Below are 21,823 nucleotides of genomic sequence, written 5' to 3'. Positions count from 1 at the left end.
CACAACCTAATGTGTATATCTGCCTTCCTACCTCTTTCCTTGTCAAAGTTAAAATTCACATAGTAGATGTTCTTTAAAGTACCAGCTATGAGGTAATGCATTTGGGCAGGAGCTGCTGCTGAGAAGCAAAAAGCCCTACTTTTCATAGTGTGTGGGGATGGGGTTTGCAGAAGAGATACGGTTTTAAAACATCTTCTTAAACATGACTTTATTTTTAATGTGACATAGGTACACATACATTAAATTCTGCTGCCTTCCCCAAATAAAAGATGGTTACAGTTTCATTTTTTTTAAGTTTTAATGCAGCTTTGCAGTAAAATAATTAAATGTTTTATATATTTTCACATTTCACAGCTTTGTTGCATCTTCACTGAAAAAAAATACAGTTTCAGGTTTTATATTGTTATTTCACATAGTTCCTCACAGGCAGTGCCTTAGAGTAATTGTGCAGTTCCTGATTAATCGTATCGAGATCCCCCAACCCATGGGATCTGAGTTCATGACTAGCCTTTTGTCATGTATGCTATGTAAGCTGATTTGTTCAGCGGAATTGAATTTAATGCATCATTGATTGTGCTTGGTAGCTGTGATATTATTTTTTTTCGGTTTTGTAGTTACAGTCTTGTGTATAACAGTCATCTTTACTTTTTCAAAGGCATTGGATTTCAGTTAGGGACAGTTTATGCTTCCTGCCAGGGTATCTGTGAACCAGTCATGTGCCCAGTAGTCTGTTCCCTGAGTGGGAGGACTGATGAAACATAGCCTGCATACTTTGATATGCACCTTACCAGCTGCAGTTGTACCTCAAAAAGAATGTATAGGCTCAGAGATAAAGAGCAGATGCTTGTCTCATTTCTTCCAGGATGAAAACTGATAAGTAAACCTTCTCCAAATGTCTTATCCATTGCATTGTCTTTGCCATCAACAGGCTAGTCAGCCCCTGTGTGTAATGCTGTCACTGGTCACTCACAGTAGAGGAGTATCAGCCTGTTGTGTGTGAGTATTTTCATGGCTGAAACCTGTACCCCAGGTGCACATCAGTTCAGACGTTCACTAAGCATTTCAGCCTGGCAATTGCATTCTGAAACAAGGCTTCCTTTGGAGACCATCCTTCTGTGGTTACCTTTTTTGCGTGTTCTTTTCTCTGTGGTTTAGTATCCTGCTGCATGGAATTCTATCCAGGTATAAACACACTACAGAGGACTACTCACGGTAATATATTATAGCAGCATACGTATTCATCTCATTAGATGATCTTCACAGTTTACCTTTGAAAGCTTGAAACGCACATTGTCGAAAGACAATTGTGTGGAAGTATGTTTTCAAGTTTTCAGATAACCGAATAGAAATGCAGCGAATGTGCAGTGAGCGAATGCACATTAACATTCGCTTATTGCAGATTCGGCATTGTGGGTGCAAAGTGCATTATAGTGGGGATCGAGAAGTGGACCCTTTCCCCACTGTAGTACGACCTTGAAGTTAGAATAATAAAGTAGGGGTGTGTGGGGTGCAGGGGGGCTTGCCCCCCTGCATTACGACCTGTATTTAAAATTGTAGTTCGAAAATCAGCGAATCTGGTTTTCGATTTGCTGATTTTCGAACTTCAGTGTAGTTCGGAATGACGGTTTTCATCATTCCGGTTTGCACAAAGGGCTGTTCGGCAGGTTGATTTTCAACCTTTCAAAGGTAAACCGATCTTCACAAGGGCTTTCTGCACTATATGCATTTTGTTTCTGTTTTGGGTGCTGTCTTCCCCATTTTCAGGCCCCCTGGTGTTTGACCAACTTTCAGGATGCTGTCTAGTGTTTTTAATGTATTACTTTTGTGCATTTTGTGTGAATGTATGGGCACATGTTTGCAGGAGAGCAAGCATGATTATACATTTCTGATGTAGCTATTTGAGTATTTGTGCCCCCACAGGGAAATATAAGCACTATGCTCCCACTCCCAGGGTCATGACTTTGCATATTAGCTAATTTGTATGTGCTATAATTTTGGACTCCCAGCAATGATTTTTGATGGCCTCTGCTATGACTTTGAAAGCTGAGAGGTTGAAAAGTATGCCCTCCCTGTGCAACTCTGACTCATTGAAAGAATTTCATAATAGTGATTTCCAAAACCCACAAGTGTTTTGTTTTTAGGGGTGGTAAAAATAAAAAGTCTTTAAAATAGTCACTTTTTACCTCAGACAAACACAATATAAAGCACTTTAAACACTATGCCAGCCCCAGAAAATGAAATAAACACAGTGTTTCCATAGAAAAAATGATTTTCAGTTACTTTAAACAACTTTTAAACTGACAGGGAAAAAAGAACACTTGTTTAAAAGGACAGTACAGTCTCATGACAGTCCATTAAAACAAAAACTCCTAACATTAAAATAACTTTCCTGAGAAAGTATAAATAATAAGCAAAATTATTATATTGAAGTTTTTGTCTGCAAAAGAGCTTGTATGCCCAACAGAGGAACAGCACAAGTTGACCTTTGAAAGCCAAAGCGAAGCATACTTTTTGGCTGCAGTAAAGCTCTAAAAGGGTCGTTTAGTCAGCTCCGCTTGAACTTCGTGACGATTTGGGCACATGAAAGGTGCCCTTAAGCTTTAGAAACTGGACGGCTGTTCTTTCCTTGGCAGGATGTAAACCACGTAGCTAAGGCTACTGCAGCAGTGATCATTCAAACATCTATTGTTATGATAGGATTACTTACACAACTGTACGTTTTGTTTTCAGTGCCTCCTGCAATATTCATTTATAGAGAGAGAGACATGACAGTTTCATTTTAGGTGTACTTTGTACATTACTGCAGTAGTGTCTATTCCTGTTCGCTGATTGCATATAGAAAGACTTAATTTTATGTCTATTTCCAGCTTTTGATTTGTTTGATCTTTTACATGTGTTCTGCAAATGATAGTCTGTGATGTTGGAAACACAAATGATAGCAGTCTGTGATGTTGGAAACATAATTTTGCAGCTAGCATATGCAGATATCTTGGTTCATTTGATTACTTATATTTAACAGATACTAATGCAGAACAGAATTTTTTTGGGGGGGGGGGGAGTGAGTCAAGACAGATTATGTTAAGGGCTGGCATTTTTTGGCTTCTTAAAAAAGTTTTAGTTTAGCCTTCTCAATGAATCCATAAATAAAATAATGGACGCCAACTAGGGTGCTAATGAATCTAGCTATATTTTTTTGTAACGCCAAATGAAGTGCACATCCATTCTTTATGGAGAATATGATTGGAAGTGAAATTGCTTTTTTGTATCCGTTTTGTGTGTTGTGTTTGCCAGTATTAGTAGCTGCAGTGTAGCATAAAAAGCTATTTGGTTTACATAATATTACGTTTTTTTTTATGCATTAACTTGACTCCTTGTGTCAGTCTTTTTACAGACCTCTACCAGTATCACAGCTATATGTTATGACTTCAGAGTAAAACAAATATTTACCATTAAACAATGCATTTTCCAAACTTCTGTCTGTAATTTTCACGATTTGTAACTTTCTTTCACTGATCATTTGCTTAATCCATTTGAGTGACACTAGGAGCCAGAGTTTATCCCAACACTCTGGGTTCAAGAACTAACCTTGTATTAATATTTAAAGACAAAAATGTTGCATCCATATGCTGCATTTGTCTTGTAGTAATCTGACATGACCCTCCAGTTCTCTGTAATGTCCTGACTGAAATCACTATTGCAGTGTTTTTAACCTTCCTTTTTTTGAATTGTTTGATTTGTGTAGATCATTTCTGTTAAATGTCAGCTAGGAGGGTAAGTGTGAGTGCAGTAGGCAAATCTTATACAAGGACTTGCACAGTAAGTGCCTTTTTTGTTTGTCTAGAACATGACTACAAAACCTGCTTCATCTGCCAGTCATTTGTTTCAAAAATCTAAGGTCGAGGCTTTCCTGCAACACCTTCCTGGTACTTCAGGGTCTAAAACATCTGTCCCAATCAGAAATGGTGGAATCCACAGCATCTGACATTGCACTTCCACCAGAGAAGAAACTCAAAAGACCCCAAGATAACTTGCAGTCTTGCATCTCTGAGTCAGACGCACCCCGCGGTCCATCAGATAACCTCTCAGTTGCCCACTACAAGATGCCATCGGAGGCTGGTATGGCTCCTGAGGCTATGCAGGTGATGGACTCCTCAGAAAAAAAACATGTCTCATTATTTCAAAGGGTCCACAAGGAGTACCTGAGATTCTAGTCAGGTAGAGGTACCAAACACTTTTATTGAAGTTCACCAAGGTTCCGAACAACCAAGACCCATTCATGCAGAAGTCAAACCTAAAAAGAAAAAGCAGAAAACTAGGCATGTGAACTTCCCCAAAGAAAAAGAAAGGATGGATTTCTACCAGGGTTTATTTAAAGCAGTCATGGCCCAGACCCCTTTTCATTTTGTGTCCCAGCTCCCACAGTCCACATCACAAAAGCACACTCAAAATTCCTGTTCCTCTGAGGAGGAAAAGGATATAGATTCTGATCAATTCCCTGAACTGGTCATCAATTATACTTAACCTTGTGAAATTCTCTTGCACTGAGGAGCCCGTTATTGAGCATAGCCTGGGAAAGAACCTGTTAATTGACTGTGTGTACTAGAAATGTAAGAGCATTTTTCCCAAGAGCAATGCAAGCGGTTTTTGCATATTTTCTGAACATAAGATAATTTATTGAGGTCTTGAAACAAAATGGGCTGTTTATGATGGTGAAATTCCACTTGTGTATTTTTATGAAGTCTTTTGTTTAAACAGCTCTTTGTTTATATATGATATAATGAATAACTTCCAAATTTTAGATATTTTTCTTTGTACTTGTAATTCACAAATTACACTTTACAGTACTGGCCCAGTCACTGAGTTTGTTGCTTTCTCCCTAAAACTACACTGGTGATATCATGATTGGTAGCATTTATCAGTTGTATTTTGCATCACTGCATGAAATTTGTTATTCCACTCATCTGAAGTGGCTTGAATAAGGACTGGTTGTCATTTTATAGTCTTAGACAGAATTCATTTTTCAGAAACCTTTCCGTACTTTAGTGTACACAAAATAATCCTAAAATCTGTGTCTTGGTTTTGCATTTCTTGAATTTAAAGTTTTTAAGAGAGACTAATTGTGGCTGACTTTTGTTTGTGTGGTAAATGAACAATGAAGTTACAAACAATGACTCTGTGTGTGCACACAGGCAGCCAGTTCAGTTGATGCAGAAGATGGCTTACGATTCATGCAGGAGATGATCGAGTTTTCTAGTCAGCAACAGAAAGAACAGCTGCCTCCTCGTGCTGTGCAGATTGTGTCTCACCCCTTCTATGGCAGAGTGGTGCTAACTGCTGGACCAGCACAGTTTGGAATGGACCTCTCAAAAGATGATGCAGAGGTGTGTTTGTATGAAATTAAAGCACATTTCAGTTGTAAATTTCTATGAGCATTCCTGGCAGAATTTTTGTATTTGCTGCCATTACTGGCAGTATTGCTTATTGTTTTGTAGTCTGTATTTTTAAAACAGTATAATAATAATAATAATGTGTGATTCAGAGTCTTTAATAGCTGTGGAATTCAATTAAGTGAAAGTTGTTGCATTTGATGTTTATGTAATGAGCACTATGGTCATGTGTTGCATTGTAAATCTGAAATTCTTTTACAGTTGAGCTAACCAAAGTATACTGTTTATAAAACAGGCAAGAGGCTTTGTAGAAAAGAGTGAACCTTATAACGCCTGCACACACATCACTAATCCAGGTGTAATAAAGGGAAAAATCGCCTTAATGCAGAGGGGGCATTGCATGTTTGCAGAAAAAGCTCGGAATGTACAGAAAGCTGGAGCCATAGGCGGCATCGTCATTGGTATGTTTATTTCATATATGATTTTTTTAGTACACTGTCACACGTATTCTTCCAGTTTAAGTAGTTTTTCAACATTCATATGTTGTGTAAGTATTCATTTTAGGCTGCTGTTGTTTCACAGTCTGAGAGCATATCTTGCCCTTAATTTACTGATTTCATTTAATTGCAGTTTAATGCAATGGTCTGATATCTTAATCTCAGAACTGATCTGAAAGTAGATAGACTTGGAATGCTGCAGTGGGTCATTTTTGTCAGAAAAGTGACCAGTGTTCTCTTATGTTTAACACAAGAAAAACAGTCTCTTATGTTTAACACTAGAAAAACAGGAAATAGAAACATCATTGTGTCAGATGTGTGTTTGTAACCATTGTGTTTAATTAAGCAAGGCAGTTTTGATAGGTGTCATTTCTTAACAGATTTTAAAATATGTGTGAATGTCGTTTTTGCATTTTTCATTTTTAAGTCTTGCCATTTTTAAGGATACATAGCCATTAAGACAGCAGTGTTAATTTATGCTTTCATATGTAAAATATGTTTAATTTAGCACTTTTCAAGATATTTATATAAAAATAGCTTTAATAATTAACCTAATGTTTGATTGTATTTTGCAAATTGATAAAGTAAAGTAGTGAAGTGTGTGCGGTTGTAGGCCTCGAGACTTTGTATTACAGTATTTGTCGTGTGGTTCCCCTCCACAAAAACACAATACAGAACTTTCTAGTACAACCAGATGTTGCATTTGATTTTTGTATGTCAGGTGTAGATCACATTAATTACAGAGTATTCCACTTTAGTAAGGTATAAATCATACTGTCACTATTTATTCAGTGTTCTACATGCACATTCAGTATTCTGCTTGCACTTTTATGGATATGGCCTTCGCCATTATAATAAGTGTGTAGCTTTATTTTAGCTTTCGTGAGCCAAATTGTTACTAAATAGCATGATCTCAGATTCTTTATTAATTTATCCCTACAGACGGCATAAGCCAGTATAGTCAGACAACTAAAATAGCCTGGATGTTTAATCTGCAACCGTAAATCATGTAATAATTTGAATTGTGCGACCGTCATCCCCATCACCTGTTCATTTTGTATTTGCCAGTTATATCTAAGGTTGCAGTGGCTGAGGTGCACATACCGTTAGTTTAGTTGGTCATGACTGAGGAGCCGCACCATCAGTGTAATCGGTCATAACAGAAGGCACTCACCATCAGTATAATTGGTCATGGCTGAGGGACATGCACCCTACGTGCAGTCTATCATGGCTGAGGGGCATACACTGTCCATGTAATCAGTCAAGGTTGAAGGGCACAGACCATCAGTGTAATTGGTCATGGCTGAGGATCATGCACCATCAAAGTAATCAGTCATGATGGAGGGGCACTCGCCATCAGTCTAATCTGCTATGGCTGTGGATCATGCACCATCAGTGTAATCGGTCATGGTTGAGGATCATGCACCATCAGAGTAATCTGTCATGGCTGTGGATCATGCACTGTCAGTATAATCTGTCATGGCTATGGATCATGCACTGTCAGTTTAATCTGTTATGGCTGTGGACCATGCACCATCAGTGTAGCTGGTCATGACTGAGTTGCCAAACTGTCAGTGTAATCAGTCATAACTGAAGGGCACTCACCATCAGTATAATCTGTCGTGGCTGAAGATCATGCACCATCAGTGTAATCGGTTATGGATGAGGACAACGCATCGTCAGTGTAATCACGGTCATGACTGTGAATCATGCACTGTCATTGTAATTGGTCATGGCTGTGGATCACACACTGTCAGTGTAATTGGTCATGGCTGTTTGTCATACACTGTCATTGTAAGTGGTTGTGGCTGAGGGACATGCACCATCTGTGTAACTAGTCATGGGTGTGGATCATGTGCCGTCAGTGTAATTGGTCATGGCCGTGGATCATGCACTGTCAGAGTAATTGGTCATGGCTGAAGAATCATGCACCATCAGTGTAATCAGTCATGGTGAAGGGCACACACCATCAGTGTAATCGGTCATTGCAGTGGATCACACACTGTCAGTGTAATTGGTTATGGCTGAGGGACATGTACCATCAGTGTATTTGGTCATGGCTGTGGGTTATGCACCATCAGTATAATCAGTCAATGCCCTGTAGATCAGCCTGCATTAACACAATCACTAATTCCATGAGAATGGCTACCTGCCTCTTGACAGTAGTAAACCAATGGAATCATCCATCTGCTAATCTACTAATATTTGGGCAACCCCCACCCCTAATGTAAGAGGGCTGTAAAAAGACCTTTCCTATGTATTTATTATTAGGTATCTCCCCACAGAGCAATATGTGTACCTTACAGGTAGTGTTTCTCACCCTACTGGAACTATGGCCTGTTCCCTCAAATCCCCAAATATCTCCATAGGATTTAACCTCAATGGACTTGGCATGCTAAGTATGCCACTGTCACCATCCTTTACTCAGCCCCTGTGTCTGACCTGTGTCACCTAGAACTTGGCGCTAACTCCTCTCACTACAGGAAAGAATAAATGCTAAAACTAATTGCCATTTTAAGGACTGTTTATTTACATGGTATACAAAATATTTTTTAAATAAAATTCATGCAAAGGAAATTAGCCGTGCTTCTGTTGGCAAACATAAATGCATTGTTTCTTTAGACTCCGATGCAGTATTCCCTTGCATACAGGGTTCTGATACATTCACGTCAGTTTTGATTCAATGTTGCCTTCACATTTAGGGTTTAGCAAGGTCAGTTCAGATACAGTATTCCCCTACAACACAGTGTTTAGCAAAATAGCTAGCTAGTAACAAATGAACAGTACTTCAGGGAACAGACAGAGCTGAGTCAAAGTAGGTTAATTCTGGTGGGAAAAAAAAATGTGCAGCTGGGAAAGGTCACAGTATATAGAAAGGCTACAGTTTATGTCTATGGAAATCAACAATGTAGTGAAGAATAATTAAGCATGTTGTTTTAAAGCCAATTTGTTTGGCAAATAAGTGAAATTAAATAAATATTGCTTTTTTTTCCTAAACAAAAATCAAGCAAATTAAGTATACATTTAGCAAGCGCAGTTCACTGAAATGCAATGTTTGTTTAGCCTCTGATGCGGTGTTTGATAACCTCACCAACGGGGTTCTGACAAGTTTGAGTCAGGTTAGATGGCGTGTACGCTTTACTTTCATGTTTAACAAGTTTCCTTATGCACATAGTGTAGTAAAATGGTTGACTAGTACCATGAACATCCCTTACGGGGTAATAAAGACAGAGCTAAGTCCAAATTGCTTCTCTTTGCACCAACATAAAGGCAGGGATAAACTGAAGTACAACTTTATGGCACTTCCTCTCAAAAATTGATACCTGCAAGTGAGTTCTCAGTGGAGTAACTGCTCCTCTCACTCACAGGAACACTCACAGGATTGCCTTCTTTCTGCTCTTCAGACTCAAAGGTCATGTAAATGTGCATTGTTAGGATGCTGGGCTTTAAGTAGCCCTGTGCTCCCTTGTTACTTCTAACCTGCTTGATTGTTTCTGGGTTAGTGTCCTTAAAGGCACCAGCTCACTAGTATGTTAATGTATGTTCGTGCATATATAGACTTTCCACACCTTCCTGACTATATTTTGGTTCATATCGATCTGTAGGGCGCGACAGACTTTACATCTGTCTATATATAGATACAGACAGATGTAGATATGTCTGTCTTCCTTCTGTATCTGTAAATATAAAAATATTTATGTATGTATTTGTCTGTATATATATGGATCCCTATCATATAATAGAAACCTCATTTGACTGAAACGCATTTGACTGAAACCATAAGACTGAAATTTCAGAAGACTGAAAAGTCACTTGACTGAAACCCATAGGTTCATAGGTTCATACTAGGCTATCTGCCCTAGGGCATTTAAAAGCCTTGCCAGAGTGTGTGTGGCTTTCACCACCCCTTAGGATGAGAATACTATACCCATTAGTTTGCTGTGCCTCTGTCCAGCAGTGATACAGAGATGATTCCCGGGGTAAACCTACGATCTCCCATCCACTCATCAAGATTTCTCTTGAACAGAGTCAGTGAGGGGCTCTGCCTCACATGGACTGGGATTCTGTTCCATAGTGTAGGGAGTCTCTGGGTGATGAATCTGTCCCTCCAGCACGTCCTATTTATATCCGTGTTGAGGTTTAAGTCTCTTGCTCTCGTGGCTCTGGTGGATTTGGATTTTTTGAGGTGGAGCATGTCCATTAATTCCGGGTTGGACATGTTCAGGCACAGAACACCTCTGAGCAAGACGGTATGCGACTGAATAGAGCTGGAGATCTGAAGTAGGATATTCATTTGTCTGCAACCTGTGGGTTATGGATCCGATATCGGATCCGAACCGGCATGGTTTTCCAGCTATGGATCCAAGCTCTCAGCTCCTCCCCTCACCCATAATGCCCTGCTCTACCCTCATGACCTCAGATCTCGTTTGCCGCGCATGGTGACTGGATTGGTTTCTATAGCTCTCAGCTAAGTGCTAGATGTTCTTCATCTCACATTGCTGCAGTCCTAACACTTGGGTAGTCCGCTGTCCTTGGTCGGCCCGAATATCAAAGTATAAGGCTGACGTCGGTCAGGGCGCATTTGACTGACGTCAGGGCGTCAGGGTACAAATGCGCATGACCGACGTCATATCCTCAGTCTTTTTTGCCGCATGGTCCGATGCAGAAGCAGTATTGCAAGTGCTGGTTGGCGTTCTGAGATTTTTCGATTTAGAAGTTTCAGACCGAGTTCAAAGTTGGCTAAGTACCCCGTTGGGGAATATTTTGTTTTTCTTGCCTCAGTCATTTACGGATGTCAGAAAAAGTTAATAATTGCATTTCTTGTGGGAAACAGATACCGCATAGAGATTATCATACTTTGTGTATTCCTTGCTTAGGGCCTGAGCACGACGTTGTTGGCTGTCGCTCTTGTGCTAGATTTAATAAACGCACTATAAAGAGAAGGTTGGATTGTGCAAGGTTAGTCTTTGGGAAGCGGTGCAACTATAAAATGCCGTCGGATGCTCCGGCCGCTTCCTCGAAGCGCAAGGACAAGGCAGTTAAGCCTAGGCTAGAAGAACCGTCTGTACCAGACGCCGGTTCTTTGGAGGTGTCGGTGGAGCCGGTGGCTCCACCGGAGGTTTCTTTGTGTTCCCAGGGTGAGACCTTATTGTTGCAGGATGTGGCCTCCCAGGGGACTAGTCAGGCTGAGGGGGCTTCTCATCTTACTATACTCCCCTCCCTTCCCAAGGTGGCTAGGCCCTCTCCTTCTGTTTCAAAGGCTTCCCCCAGGGGCAGGCCAGGTTTGGCTTCAGTTGGTGTTACCCCTAGCTCCTCAGGTACTGTGCCCAAGAAGCATATGCTTAAAATGGCAGAAGATTTGATTACTTTGATTAGGGGTTCTATGCCCCCTCCTGATAAGAGACCTAGGGTGGATCCTGAGCTGGGGGGTTTTGAGCAGGCTTCAGATGTTTCAGAGTCTTCGGCTGAAGACTTGCAGGAGTACTCTCCTTATTCTGATTCTGATGTGGATGATTCTACTCCTTCTGCTACTCCTCCTGAGGATTTTTCTTTTCAGAAACTCTTCATTCCATGAGGGAGCATTTTAAGTGGGAGGGTCAGGACTTCTCTGATCCCAGGAAAAGGCTCAGGGAATTTCTGTTTTACCCCAGCATAGGCCTTTGGCTATACCTCCTGTTTTGGATGTAGTGGACGATGTTTTTACAGAAGCTTCTCTTAATCCTGATTCTTTGCCTCCTGCTCCTGTTAAGCCGGATAGGTTTTACAGGGTGCCTGAAGCTCATAAGTATCTTTTTAAGAGTCCTAGGGCAGACCCAGAGACTGTTAGCCAGGGGCCTAAAGGTGTGAAGGCTTCTGTTGTTAAGAATCCGGTTCCTGCAGACAAGGAGGCTAGGGCCTTGGATAGATGGGGAAAGAAAGTCTATACTTTTTCCACTCTTGCTATGAGGGCTCTGAATTGCCAGTTTCACATGTTGAAATACCAAAATTATCTCCTTTCACTATTGAAGTCTAAGGTTGATGCTCTGGCAGTAGGTATTGATTGTAAGGAGTTGCAAGATTTAGTGCATGTTTCTGAACAGGTGGGTAAGCATTCTTTGCAATGTGGTTTTGATGCTGTACAGGCCTCGTCTAGGGTGGCTGCCACTGGGTCAGTCCTTCGCAGGCACGCCTGGCTGAGGGATCAGAATTTGTCTGAACATGTTAAGACAAGGATTTTAGATGCTCCTTTACAATCTGACGTATTGTTTGGTCCTCCTGTTGAGACAGTCTTAAAGAAAATGGAAGACAAGGCTAAGTCTATGCAGACTGTTAAAGATTTTTTGCAGGTCCAGCCTCCAAAGTTTAGTAGAAATTGGCCTACTAAAGGGTGGACGTATCCTTCTTATGGTTCACAGTCTAGGGGTAGATCTAGACGTGGTAAGGGCAGAGCCCAGGGCTCTTTCAGGCCTAGAACAGGGAGTTCTCCTGCACAGGCTTCGGGTGAGGGCAGGGGTCAGTCCTTTCGTCAGCAGACCCAATGACCTACCTTTTCAGCTGCCAGAGCCTGCTCGTCTGGCAGCACCTTTGGGAGGAAGGTTGGCACTTTTCAAAGAAAATTGGAGTTTAATTACCCAGGACAGATGGGTATTGGATATCATTCACCACGGCTACAGGTTTTATTTCCATACCTTGCCTCCTTTCAAAGGCATGCCAGACGTTCCTCCTCCACAAAGACTAGAGGCTCACAAACAGGTTTCTCTGTTGCTCCAACTAGGGGCCATACAGCCGGTCCCTCTGCCAGAAGTGGGCCTAGGATTTTATTCTCGCCTGTTCCTAGTACCAAAGAAGGGGAACACGTGGAGACCAATTTTGGATTTATCTATCCTCAACACTTATCTGGACATTCCCAAGTTCAAAATGTTGACGTTGCAGCAGCTTTTACCTCTGCTGGGCAAAGATCATTGGATGGTAACTTTGGATCTCAAGGAGGCTTACCTTCATGTTCCTATCAGACTAAGTTGCAGGAAGTATCTGCGTTTTCGAGCTGGGACTTCTCACTATCAGTTCTCTGCATTGCCCTTTGGCTTATCTACTGCGCCCAGAGTGTTCACGAAAGTTCTGGCTCCAGTGATAGCTTTCTTCAGACAAAAGGAATACAGATCTATCCTTATTTGGACGACTGCCTAATTCTGGCTCAAGGAAGAGAAGAGCTTCTTCATCATTTGGATTATGTGATAGCAGTGCTAAGATGCCTAGGGTATTCTGTGAGCGAAATAAAGTCCAGTCTAGTACCCTCTCAAGACATGTGCTTTCTGGGTGTGAGACTGAATACAGCTTCCCAGATGGCCTTTTAACCCCGGACAAACAAAAGAGTCTATCCCTTTACTTCCATCAACTATCTCATCAGTCCGGGCTGACTGCAAGGACAGTCCTTCAAGCCTTAGGGTTCATGGCATCTTGTATTCTGGTGCTTCCCAATGCCAAACTGCATATGAGGAAGCTACAATGGTATCTCAAAATGTATGGACACAGCACTGCCAGGATCTAGACACTGTCATTCAAATAATACCTTGCATTCAAAAGGAATTTTTGTGGTGGGCTCAGGAATGTCACCTAAACAAGGGACTCTCTGTGACCCGGCCAGAGGCGAGTCAGATTTTAACGACAGATGCCTCAGACAAAGCTTGGGGAGCTCATCTAAATGGAAAGTGGATACAAAACAAGTGGCCTGTCAGACTACAACATCTACATATCAACATGAAGGAGATGTTAGCAGTCCAGTTTGCATTAATTGCTTTCAAGGAATTGCTTCTTTCAGGACAGATGTTGATTCTAACAGACAACACAACTGTCATGTGGTACATCAACAAGCAAGGGGGAACGCATTCTTATCCTCTATGCAGGCAAGCAATGATTTTGTGGGAGACTGCTCTCAGTTTACAGCTCAATCTTCAGGCAAGGTTTCTGCCAGGAGCACAGAACTCCTTAGCAGATGTGTTGAGCAGACGAATTATGGATCCCCACGAGTGGAAATTGGATCCTCATGTATTTCAGAAATTGACAGTGTCATGGGGAACTCCAGACATAGATCTGTTCGCTTCTCCACTAAACCATCAGCTGCCAAAGTTTTGCACAAAAGGTTTCATCCCACAGCTTGGAAAGTGGATGCTCTTTCTTTCAATTGGAGCAATCTTCATGTATATGCCTTTCCACCTCTGCCTCTCCTCCCAAAGGTACTTCTAAAGGTCAGACAGGACAAGCCAAGGATGATTTTAATAGCTCCAGATTGGCCTCGACAACACTGGTACCCATTACTGAGAAGTCTGGTACGGAAGCCTCCATGGCCTTTGCCTTGATTCCACACCTGTTGTCACAGGAGGACAGCCATTTGCTAAATGTCAAGCTTCACTCTCTGCACCTAACAGCCTGGCATATTCTGTTTTGAACCAAAGTGGGCCTCCACTTCCTCAGCAAGTTTTGAATGTTATTTTGGAAGCTAGGAGGCCTAGTACAAGGAAAGTGTACGCAGACAAATGGAAGAGATTTTTGTTTTGGAGTGCAGCAAAAGATTTTGATGTTTCTGAGCCTAATTTGAGTGTGGCTCTTCAATATCTTACTGAGTTACTGGACAAAGGTTTGTCTTTCTCTTCTATTAAAGTTCATGCTGCAGCAATTTCAGCTCACTATGATTGCAACCCACCATTGTTTTCTCATCCTTTGTTCAAGCAATTTCTTAGAGGGGCAAAGAATATAAGACCCCCACGAAGAGCTCCTACTCCTGCTTGGGATCTCAATTTTGTGTTGGAGAAACTCACTCTACAACCTTTTGAGCCTGCAGCTACTGCTGAGTTGAAATATTTATCTTGGAAGACTGCTTTTCTGTTGGCCATTACCTCTGCAAGAAGGGTTTCTGAATTACAGGCCCTTATGGCAGTTGAGCCTTTCTTGATTTTCCATAAGGATAGGGTATCATTACGACTAATCCTTCCTTTATGCCTAAGGTGGTTTCTAGTGTGGCTTTAAACCAAACTATTCATTTGCCTACTTTTTATGCAAATCCCCAAAATAAAGGGAAAAGATTTTGCACACTTTAGATGTCCACAGGCAGTTGCGTTATTATTTGGACAGAACTAAAGGGTTCAGGCAGTCTCAGCAGTTGTTTGTTTCTTTTGCCTTGAGTTCTCAGGGCAAGCCTGTATCAAAACAAACTATTTCTAAGTGGATTGGGTTTTGCATTGCTTTCTGTTATTCCCATCATGGCAAGGAGATTCCAGCTGGGATTAGGCCTCATTCCACTAGGGCTACTGCCACTTCAACAACTTTTGAGGGAGTGGCAACCAAGGATATTTTGGAGGCAGCTACTTGGAGTTCTGTACATACTTTCTCTAGGCATTATCACCTGCCACTTTACTCTAAGTCCAGGGCTGGTTTTGCCACTGCTGTTTTGCAGGGCATTTTGACAGCTCCTGCTTCCTTGTAGTTAGCCATCCTCCCTTACCTCTGCTTTGGGATTCTACCCAAGTGTTAGGACTGCAGCAATGTGAGATGAAGAACATAGTACAGTTTTGTACCTACCATAAATGTAGATGTTCGAAGATCCACATTGCTGCAGTCCAATTACCTCCCTCCTTCCCTCTGTAGTTAGAGGCGGTTGTGTGGGTTGGGTTGTACATTTTGTGTATATTGTATATATTGTACATATAGTTAGTGCAGGGGTGGTTGGTTGGTTGTTTGCTGTCTTTTGGTTTTGACCTTTATTTTTAGGGTCTTCTGACATCTGGGGCAAGAAAAGACTGAGGATATGACGTCGGTCATGCGCATTTGTACCCTGACGTCCTGACGTCAGTCAAATGCGCCCTGACCGACGTCAGCCTTATACTTTGATATTCGGGCCGACCAAGGACAGCGGACTACCCAAGTGTTAGGACTGCAGCAATGTGGATCTTCGAACATCTACATTTATGGTAGGTACAAAACTGTACTTTTTACTAACTGTTAATATAGAATTTTGAAGTTTTTTATTCATTTTTGTGTGAAAGTGTAGGTTTCCCCCTTTGATATTTTACTTTAGAGTTAATCTAAGAATTTTTTTCCCTCCCCTCGCTGTTGGCGTAGTGTGTGTGTGTTGGGCCTGTGTGTGTATATTGTTTAGTTACTTTAGTTTAGTAACTTGTTTATAGATTGGGATGGCTGATCAGCCCAAATCTATATTTTCTAAATGCTCCGAGTGTGGCCATAAGCTTTCCCCAGCTGATGGCCACACTCGGTGTGTTAGATGCCTGGGGGTTGAACACCTCACATCTGGATGCTCCATTTGTGCAGGGTTCAACCCCAGGGCATTGAAGGAGCGGAGGTCCAAGCTTGTCTTGGCGGGCCTTTTACTGCCGGACTCGGCTCCGACCTCCGCTCCTTCGGGAGTAACCGTGCCTTCGGTTCTTCCCTCCGTGGCACCCCCTCCTCCTCCTGGGACTCAACCTCCCGTTTCTGGTTCGGAGGAGAGGGATGCTAGGAAAAAGGACCGGAGGAGAAGCACAAGCGGCGGGCCGAGACCTCTGTTTCGGCCCCGCCAGCCAAGCGGGCTTCTCCCCCGGCTCCGTTGTCGGCTCGGTCTCCTCCTTCTCGGCTCCGGTCCCCAGTGTGCTTTTCACCGGGTCCTGAGGAGGAGGAGACCCGATCTCCGTCGAGGCTATCGAGGAGGCACTCCAGGCCTACCTCGGTAGCCTCGTCGAGATCTACGTATAGCCATTCGGATGCTGATCTGGACCGGATGATGAGAAGATTCATCCAGGCCCAGATGCAGATGGGAGTGCTCTTGCCTCCCCCCCCTCTGGGGGGGAGCTCAACACCCTGTTCGAAAGCTATTGCGCCTTCTCCGACCCGCTATCCGGGTTGAGCAGCTGGAGCCGAGCAGCTTCGGGCGGGGTGGGTCGGCGCCGATAGTACTTGGTACCGGATCCGACCCTGCCCTCGAGTGCATCGGATCCGACCTCGGAGCCTGGATCCGAGCCTCGGATCCGGGGATCAGTGCTCGCCGGCGCCGTCTGTGTCGGAGCGCACTGTCGCCGGATCCGGCGCGGCGCCGGCTCGATCCACTCTTCGGATCCGAGGGAGCCGATTGTCGGATCCTTTGGTCGAGGTCGGCTCCCTTCGGCGTTTGATGTAGTGGAGAGGGCCCTGTTGAGGGTCTCCGGACCCCGGCACTTGTTCGGCTCCGTCCCGCTCCCTCTGCACTGGGCCAGGCTTCCACCATCCGGCCCCTGGGACAGCCCGCTTCTGTGCCCCAAGTTGCTCCAATGGAACAAGTTGCTGGTTGCGAGAGTCCTCTGACAGCCCCCAGAGGATGTCCCTCGCAAGCATACGTGCAAAAGGAGGCACATTGACTCCCGAGTCTCTCACAGAAGACACGGACTTGGAGGAAGGGAAGGCTCCCCACGGTCACCCCGAGGATGTCTCATTTGGAGACATCATGGAAATGCTCCGTATAAGGGGTGGTCTGCCCCAAGTCTTCCTCGGACGAGTCCGTGTTCTTGGAGGCATTTGAAGCGGGCCCGTCTACCTCTTGGGTGTCCCCTCCTGCCGACCCCCTGGTGGACCTCATTACCACCAGGGCGTGGAAGGAACCGGACACCGTGGAGCCAATTCCTAAGAGGCCCGATAGGATCCTTAGCCCACCGTCCGACCGTGCCCATTGGAGTAAGGGGCCTCCGGTAGATGCCATGTTGACGGGCGGCCACCAAGAGGGAACTGGCTCAGGAGAGTCCCTCAGTCCATCCCCCAAGCAAGGAGTCTCGGATGATGGACCGCTTGGGGAAGCGGATGTTTAGTTCAGCGACCTTCTCGGTAAGGGCGCTGAACTACTTGGCACATGTCATTAGGATGCAGCGAGATCTCATTAAAGAATATGCTGCATCTCCCGAGTCCATTTCGGAGGAGGACAGGGTTCTGCACTCCACCCGTATGGCCACTCTTAGGTCAGTTACTAATACCTCTATGCGGCTACTCTCCCACGCAACGGAAGGCGCCGCTAGAGCTGCGGGCAGGCCTAGTCACTGGGCGTCAGGCCTGGCTCCGTCCTCGATTTTTCTGAGCCCTTCAAAGCGTCATTTGCGAACGCCTTTGATGGTTCTGCTCTCTTTGGCAAAACCGTCGCGAACGTTGACCCAGAGCGAGAAGGACGGGAAGACGCTGTCTGCCGTCGGAATCCGCTTCTCTGCACCCCAGAGGCCCTACTCTAGGAACCAAAAGGGTCAGAAGAAGATGTGGTTCCGGAAGTTGCAGCAGTCCCAGCCTGCTCCGGACAACCAGTCCTTCCGTGGCAGAGGAGGACAGGGAGGACGCCGCCCTAGAGGCAGAGGGGCTCCCAGAAACTTCGGGTCCAGGGAACCTTTCTCTGAACGGCCCGCGCAGCAACCCTGAGGGGTTGCCCAACTGCTCCACTCTGGAGGCAGTCGGGGGACGTTTTTCGGGGCACCTAGCGGCATGGGAGTCCATAACATCAGACTGCTGGGTTCTCCAAATCATATCCAGAGGATATCGCATCCCTTTCCTTCACCTTCCAAAGTTGAAGTCCCTCCCAGACGTCCCACCCGGTCAACGGGAGGCCGCTTTGGCAGAAATTGGCCATCTGCTAAAGAAAAGAGCCATCCAGCCCGTCCCCCCAGACCAGATCGGATCAGGGTTCTACTCCAGGTTCTTTTTAGTGCCAAAGAAGATGGGGGAACTAAGACCAATCCTAGACCTCTCTCTCTTGAATCTGGCAGTCCCCAAAGAAAAATTCCGAATGGTCACTCTGCAATCTATTCTTCCCCTTCTGGGAGAAAATCACTGGATGTGCTCGATAGACCTCAAGGACGCGTACTACCACATCCTGATGGACAGGCGCTCCAGGAGGTTCCTCCGCTTCCGGCTGGGAGCCAGTCACTACCAGTTCCGGGTCCTTCCCTTTGGTCTCACCACAGCCCCAGGGTGTTCACCAAAGCATTAGCAGTGGTAGCGGCCCACCTGAGGCTTCAGGGGTGCAGGTGTTTCCCTACCTGGACGACTGGCTTCTTACCGCCCCAACAAGGCATCTACTTTTATTGGCGAGACTCCTTTCTCCATCTTGCTCCTTTTCTGGGCATTACAATAAATACAAAGAAATCCAACCTGGCGCCCACACAGCTCTTAGATTTTATAGGGGCCAGGCTAGACACAAGGAGTTTACGAGCCTTCCTCACTGCGGACAGAGTTCAAAATCTGCAGCTCCAGGTGCGGGCCATTCTCCACTCAAGTTCTGTTCCGGCGGAGTTGGTCCTGAGGGCTCTAGGGTCCATGGCATCTGCTATAGCACTTCTTCCTCTTGCCAGGCTCAATATGCGCATTCTACAGTGGACGCTCTTAGTACAGTGGTCATACCTTGCTCTCCCCATGCATCATCCCATTGCGATCAGCAAGGCGTCCCTCTTGTGGTGGCTTCACTCCCCGGATCTCCACAGGGGCCGCCCATTTTGTGCTTCTCCCCCTCTCGCCACGGTGACCACGGACGCCTCCCGCCTCGGGTGGGGGGGCACTTTGCTGGCCGGACCGTCCAAGGCACGTGGGACGATTCAGAGACCTTACTGCATATCAATGTTCTAGAGATGAGAGCAGTGCTCTTAGCGTTGCTAGCACTTCAGGACTTTCTTCCCTTGGGAACAATTGCGATTCAATCGGACAACATGTCTGTGGTCTGGTACATCAACAAGCAAGGGGGAACAAGGTCTTACCCTCTTTGTCGAGAAGCCATGAGAGTTTGGGAATGGGCAATCTCCACCAACCGCTTTCTAATAGCAACGCACATTCCGGGCCGATCCAACATCCTAGCGGACAAGCTCAGTCGCACCATTCTGACCCCTTACGAGTGGTCTCTCAATTATCGAGTAGCGGAACGCATATTCGCACGGTGGGGAACTCCTTCATGCGATCTTTTTGCCTCTCCCTCAAACACCAAGTGCGACAGTTTTTTCGCTCTGATACCTCCTCCGGAGGTTCCCAAGAGACGCTCTGGTGCATGCTTGGCCACCCGGTCTTCTGTATGCTTATCCACCCTTGCCTCTGATGCTCCAAGTTCTTCAGAAAGCCTCTCGGGTGGGTTGCAGAATGATTCTCATTGCTCCGTTTTGGCCTCGACAGATCTGGTTCCCCTTCCTAAGGTCTCACTCGGTGAATCCTCCTTGGATTCTAGATCCCATTCCGGATCTGATATCCCATCCATCCTGCATACCTCCTCCGAATCTGGACAACCTGAAGCTGACCGCTTGGCTGCTCCAGTTCCACTCTTGATCAGGACTCCCGGTATTTCGTCACCTGTTAAGGCAATTCTGGTGGCAGCTCATAAACCATCCACTAGAAAGGTCTACCGCAGCAAGTGGAAACGGTTTTCTTTGTGGGCGGAGCGGCAAGGCCTGAATCCTTCACGGTTCCTCTTCCATTAGTGCTTGACTTTCTAACCACTCTTTTAACGATGGTGCCAGCAGTTCCACAGTCAAAGTACAACTGGCGGCAATTTCTCATTATCACATTGGCCATGACTCTAATCCTCTTATGTCAGCCAAATTGTGTAAAATTTTTCTTAAAGGTACTTTTCTTCTCAGGCCCCCTGTAAAACAAGCGGTTCCTCCTTGGGACCTCTCTCTGGTTCTACAGGCCTTGACCGCCTTCGAGCCAGCGGCTACGGTGGATCTCAAATTCTTGTCCTACAAGACAGCCTTTTGGTAGCCATTACATCGGCCAAGAGAGTTTCTGAGCTTCAAGCATTATCAGCTAAACCTCCTTACTTGGTATTTCATCCGGACCGTGTCTACCTCAGGACCAACCGTCCTTTCTTCCTAAAGTCGCTTCTGAAGCAAACATCAATCAATCCATTAACCTCCTGTTTTCTTCCTAAATATGAAAACAAAGGTGAATATAAGCTTCACTCATTAGATGTTCACAGGCAACTTAGATTTTATCTAAACAGGACGGCTGGTCATAGGCAATCCGACCAGTTGTTTATTTCCTTTGCAAAATTTAATTTGGGCAAGCCAATTTCTAAAGTTTCTCTGTCCCGCTGGATTTCACAGTGCATCTTATTGGCTTATCAAGCTTCAGGAAGGCCGCACGGAGGGTGTTCATGCCCATTCAACCCGGTCAGTATCTACCTCGGCAGCCTTCAAGGCTAGGATTCCTCTAGATGATATTTGTGCAGCAGCCACGTGGGCTTCATCTCATACTTTTATTTCCCACTATAAGTTGGATCTTGCATCTAGGGGTAGAGCATCCTTTGGCTCCGCGGTGCTCCGGAATATCCTTCCATGATGGCCGCCCAAGATTCAGGGACTCTGTCCCACAGGTTGCAGACAAATGAATATCCTACTTCAGATTTAGAAGTTATGTACTCACCATAACGTTCCATCTGAGTAGGTGTATTCATTTGTCTGCAACCATCCCGCCCTCCTATCCCCCTGGCCTTTCAGTTCCTGCATATTCTATGTTACCCTTTTCAGGGTGTTGTTGCTTTGGCAAACTCGATCTGAGGTCATGAGGGTAGAGCAGGGCATTATGGGTGAGGGGAGGAGCTGAGAGCTTGGATCCATAGCTGGAAAACCATGCCGGTTCGGATCCGATATCGGATCCATAACCCACAGGTTGCAGACAAATGAATACACCTACTCAGATGGAACGTTATGGTGAGTACATAACTTCTAATTTCTTCAGTCGGTCATCGTATGACATATGTTTGAGCCCCTTTATCCTTTTGGTGAGGAACTTTTGGGGTCTTTCCAACTGCTGCAGGTGTCGGGTAAGGTACATTCCGAATGGGGCGTTGTACTCAATCATTGGTCTGATAAGTGAAGAGTACAGGGGTACAATGACCTCTCCTGATCTGGATGTGAATCCCTTCATGATCAGGTGGGCAATGTAGAAGGTCTTCCTAACCACTTTGGCAATGTGAGTGTCAAA

The 21,823-nt window shown here is 44.8% G+C and overlaps 1 protein-coding gene across 3 annotated transcripts in view; it reads left to right on the top strand.

Annotated features, from left to right (window-relative positions):
* Window positions 1–21,823, top strand: part of EDEM3 (ER degradation enhancing alpha-mannosidase like protein 3) — a 1,015,437-nt gene that overhangs the window by 843,484 nt on the left and 150,130 nt on the right. For all 3 annotated transcript variants that reach the window (XM_044085305.1, XM_044085306.1, XM_044085304.1), the window contains 2 exons: window positions 5,190–5,381; window positions 5,683–5,848. In XM_044085305.1, coding sequence (XP_043941240.1) covers window positions 5,190–5,381; window positions 5,683–5,848 — 358 coding nt within the window. The remainder of the gene's footprint in view (window positions 1–5,189; window positions 5,382–5,682; window positions 5,849–21,823) is intronic.

The sequence above is a fragment of the Protopterus annectens genome, chromosome 10.part0 (genome assembly GCF_019279795.1).
Source record: "Protopterus annectens isolate FY-2018-M chromosome 10.part0, PAN1.0, whole genome shotgun sequence".
NCBI lineage: Eukaryota > Metazoa > Chordata > Ceratodontiformes > Protopteridae > Protopterus > Protopterus annectens.
This window is presented reverse-complemented; position numbering and strand designations above follow the sequence as displayed.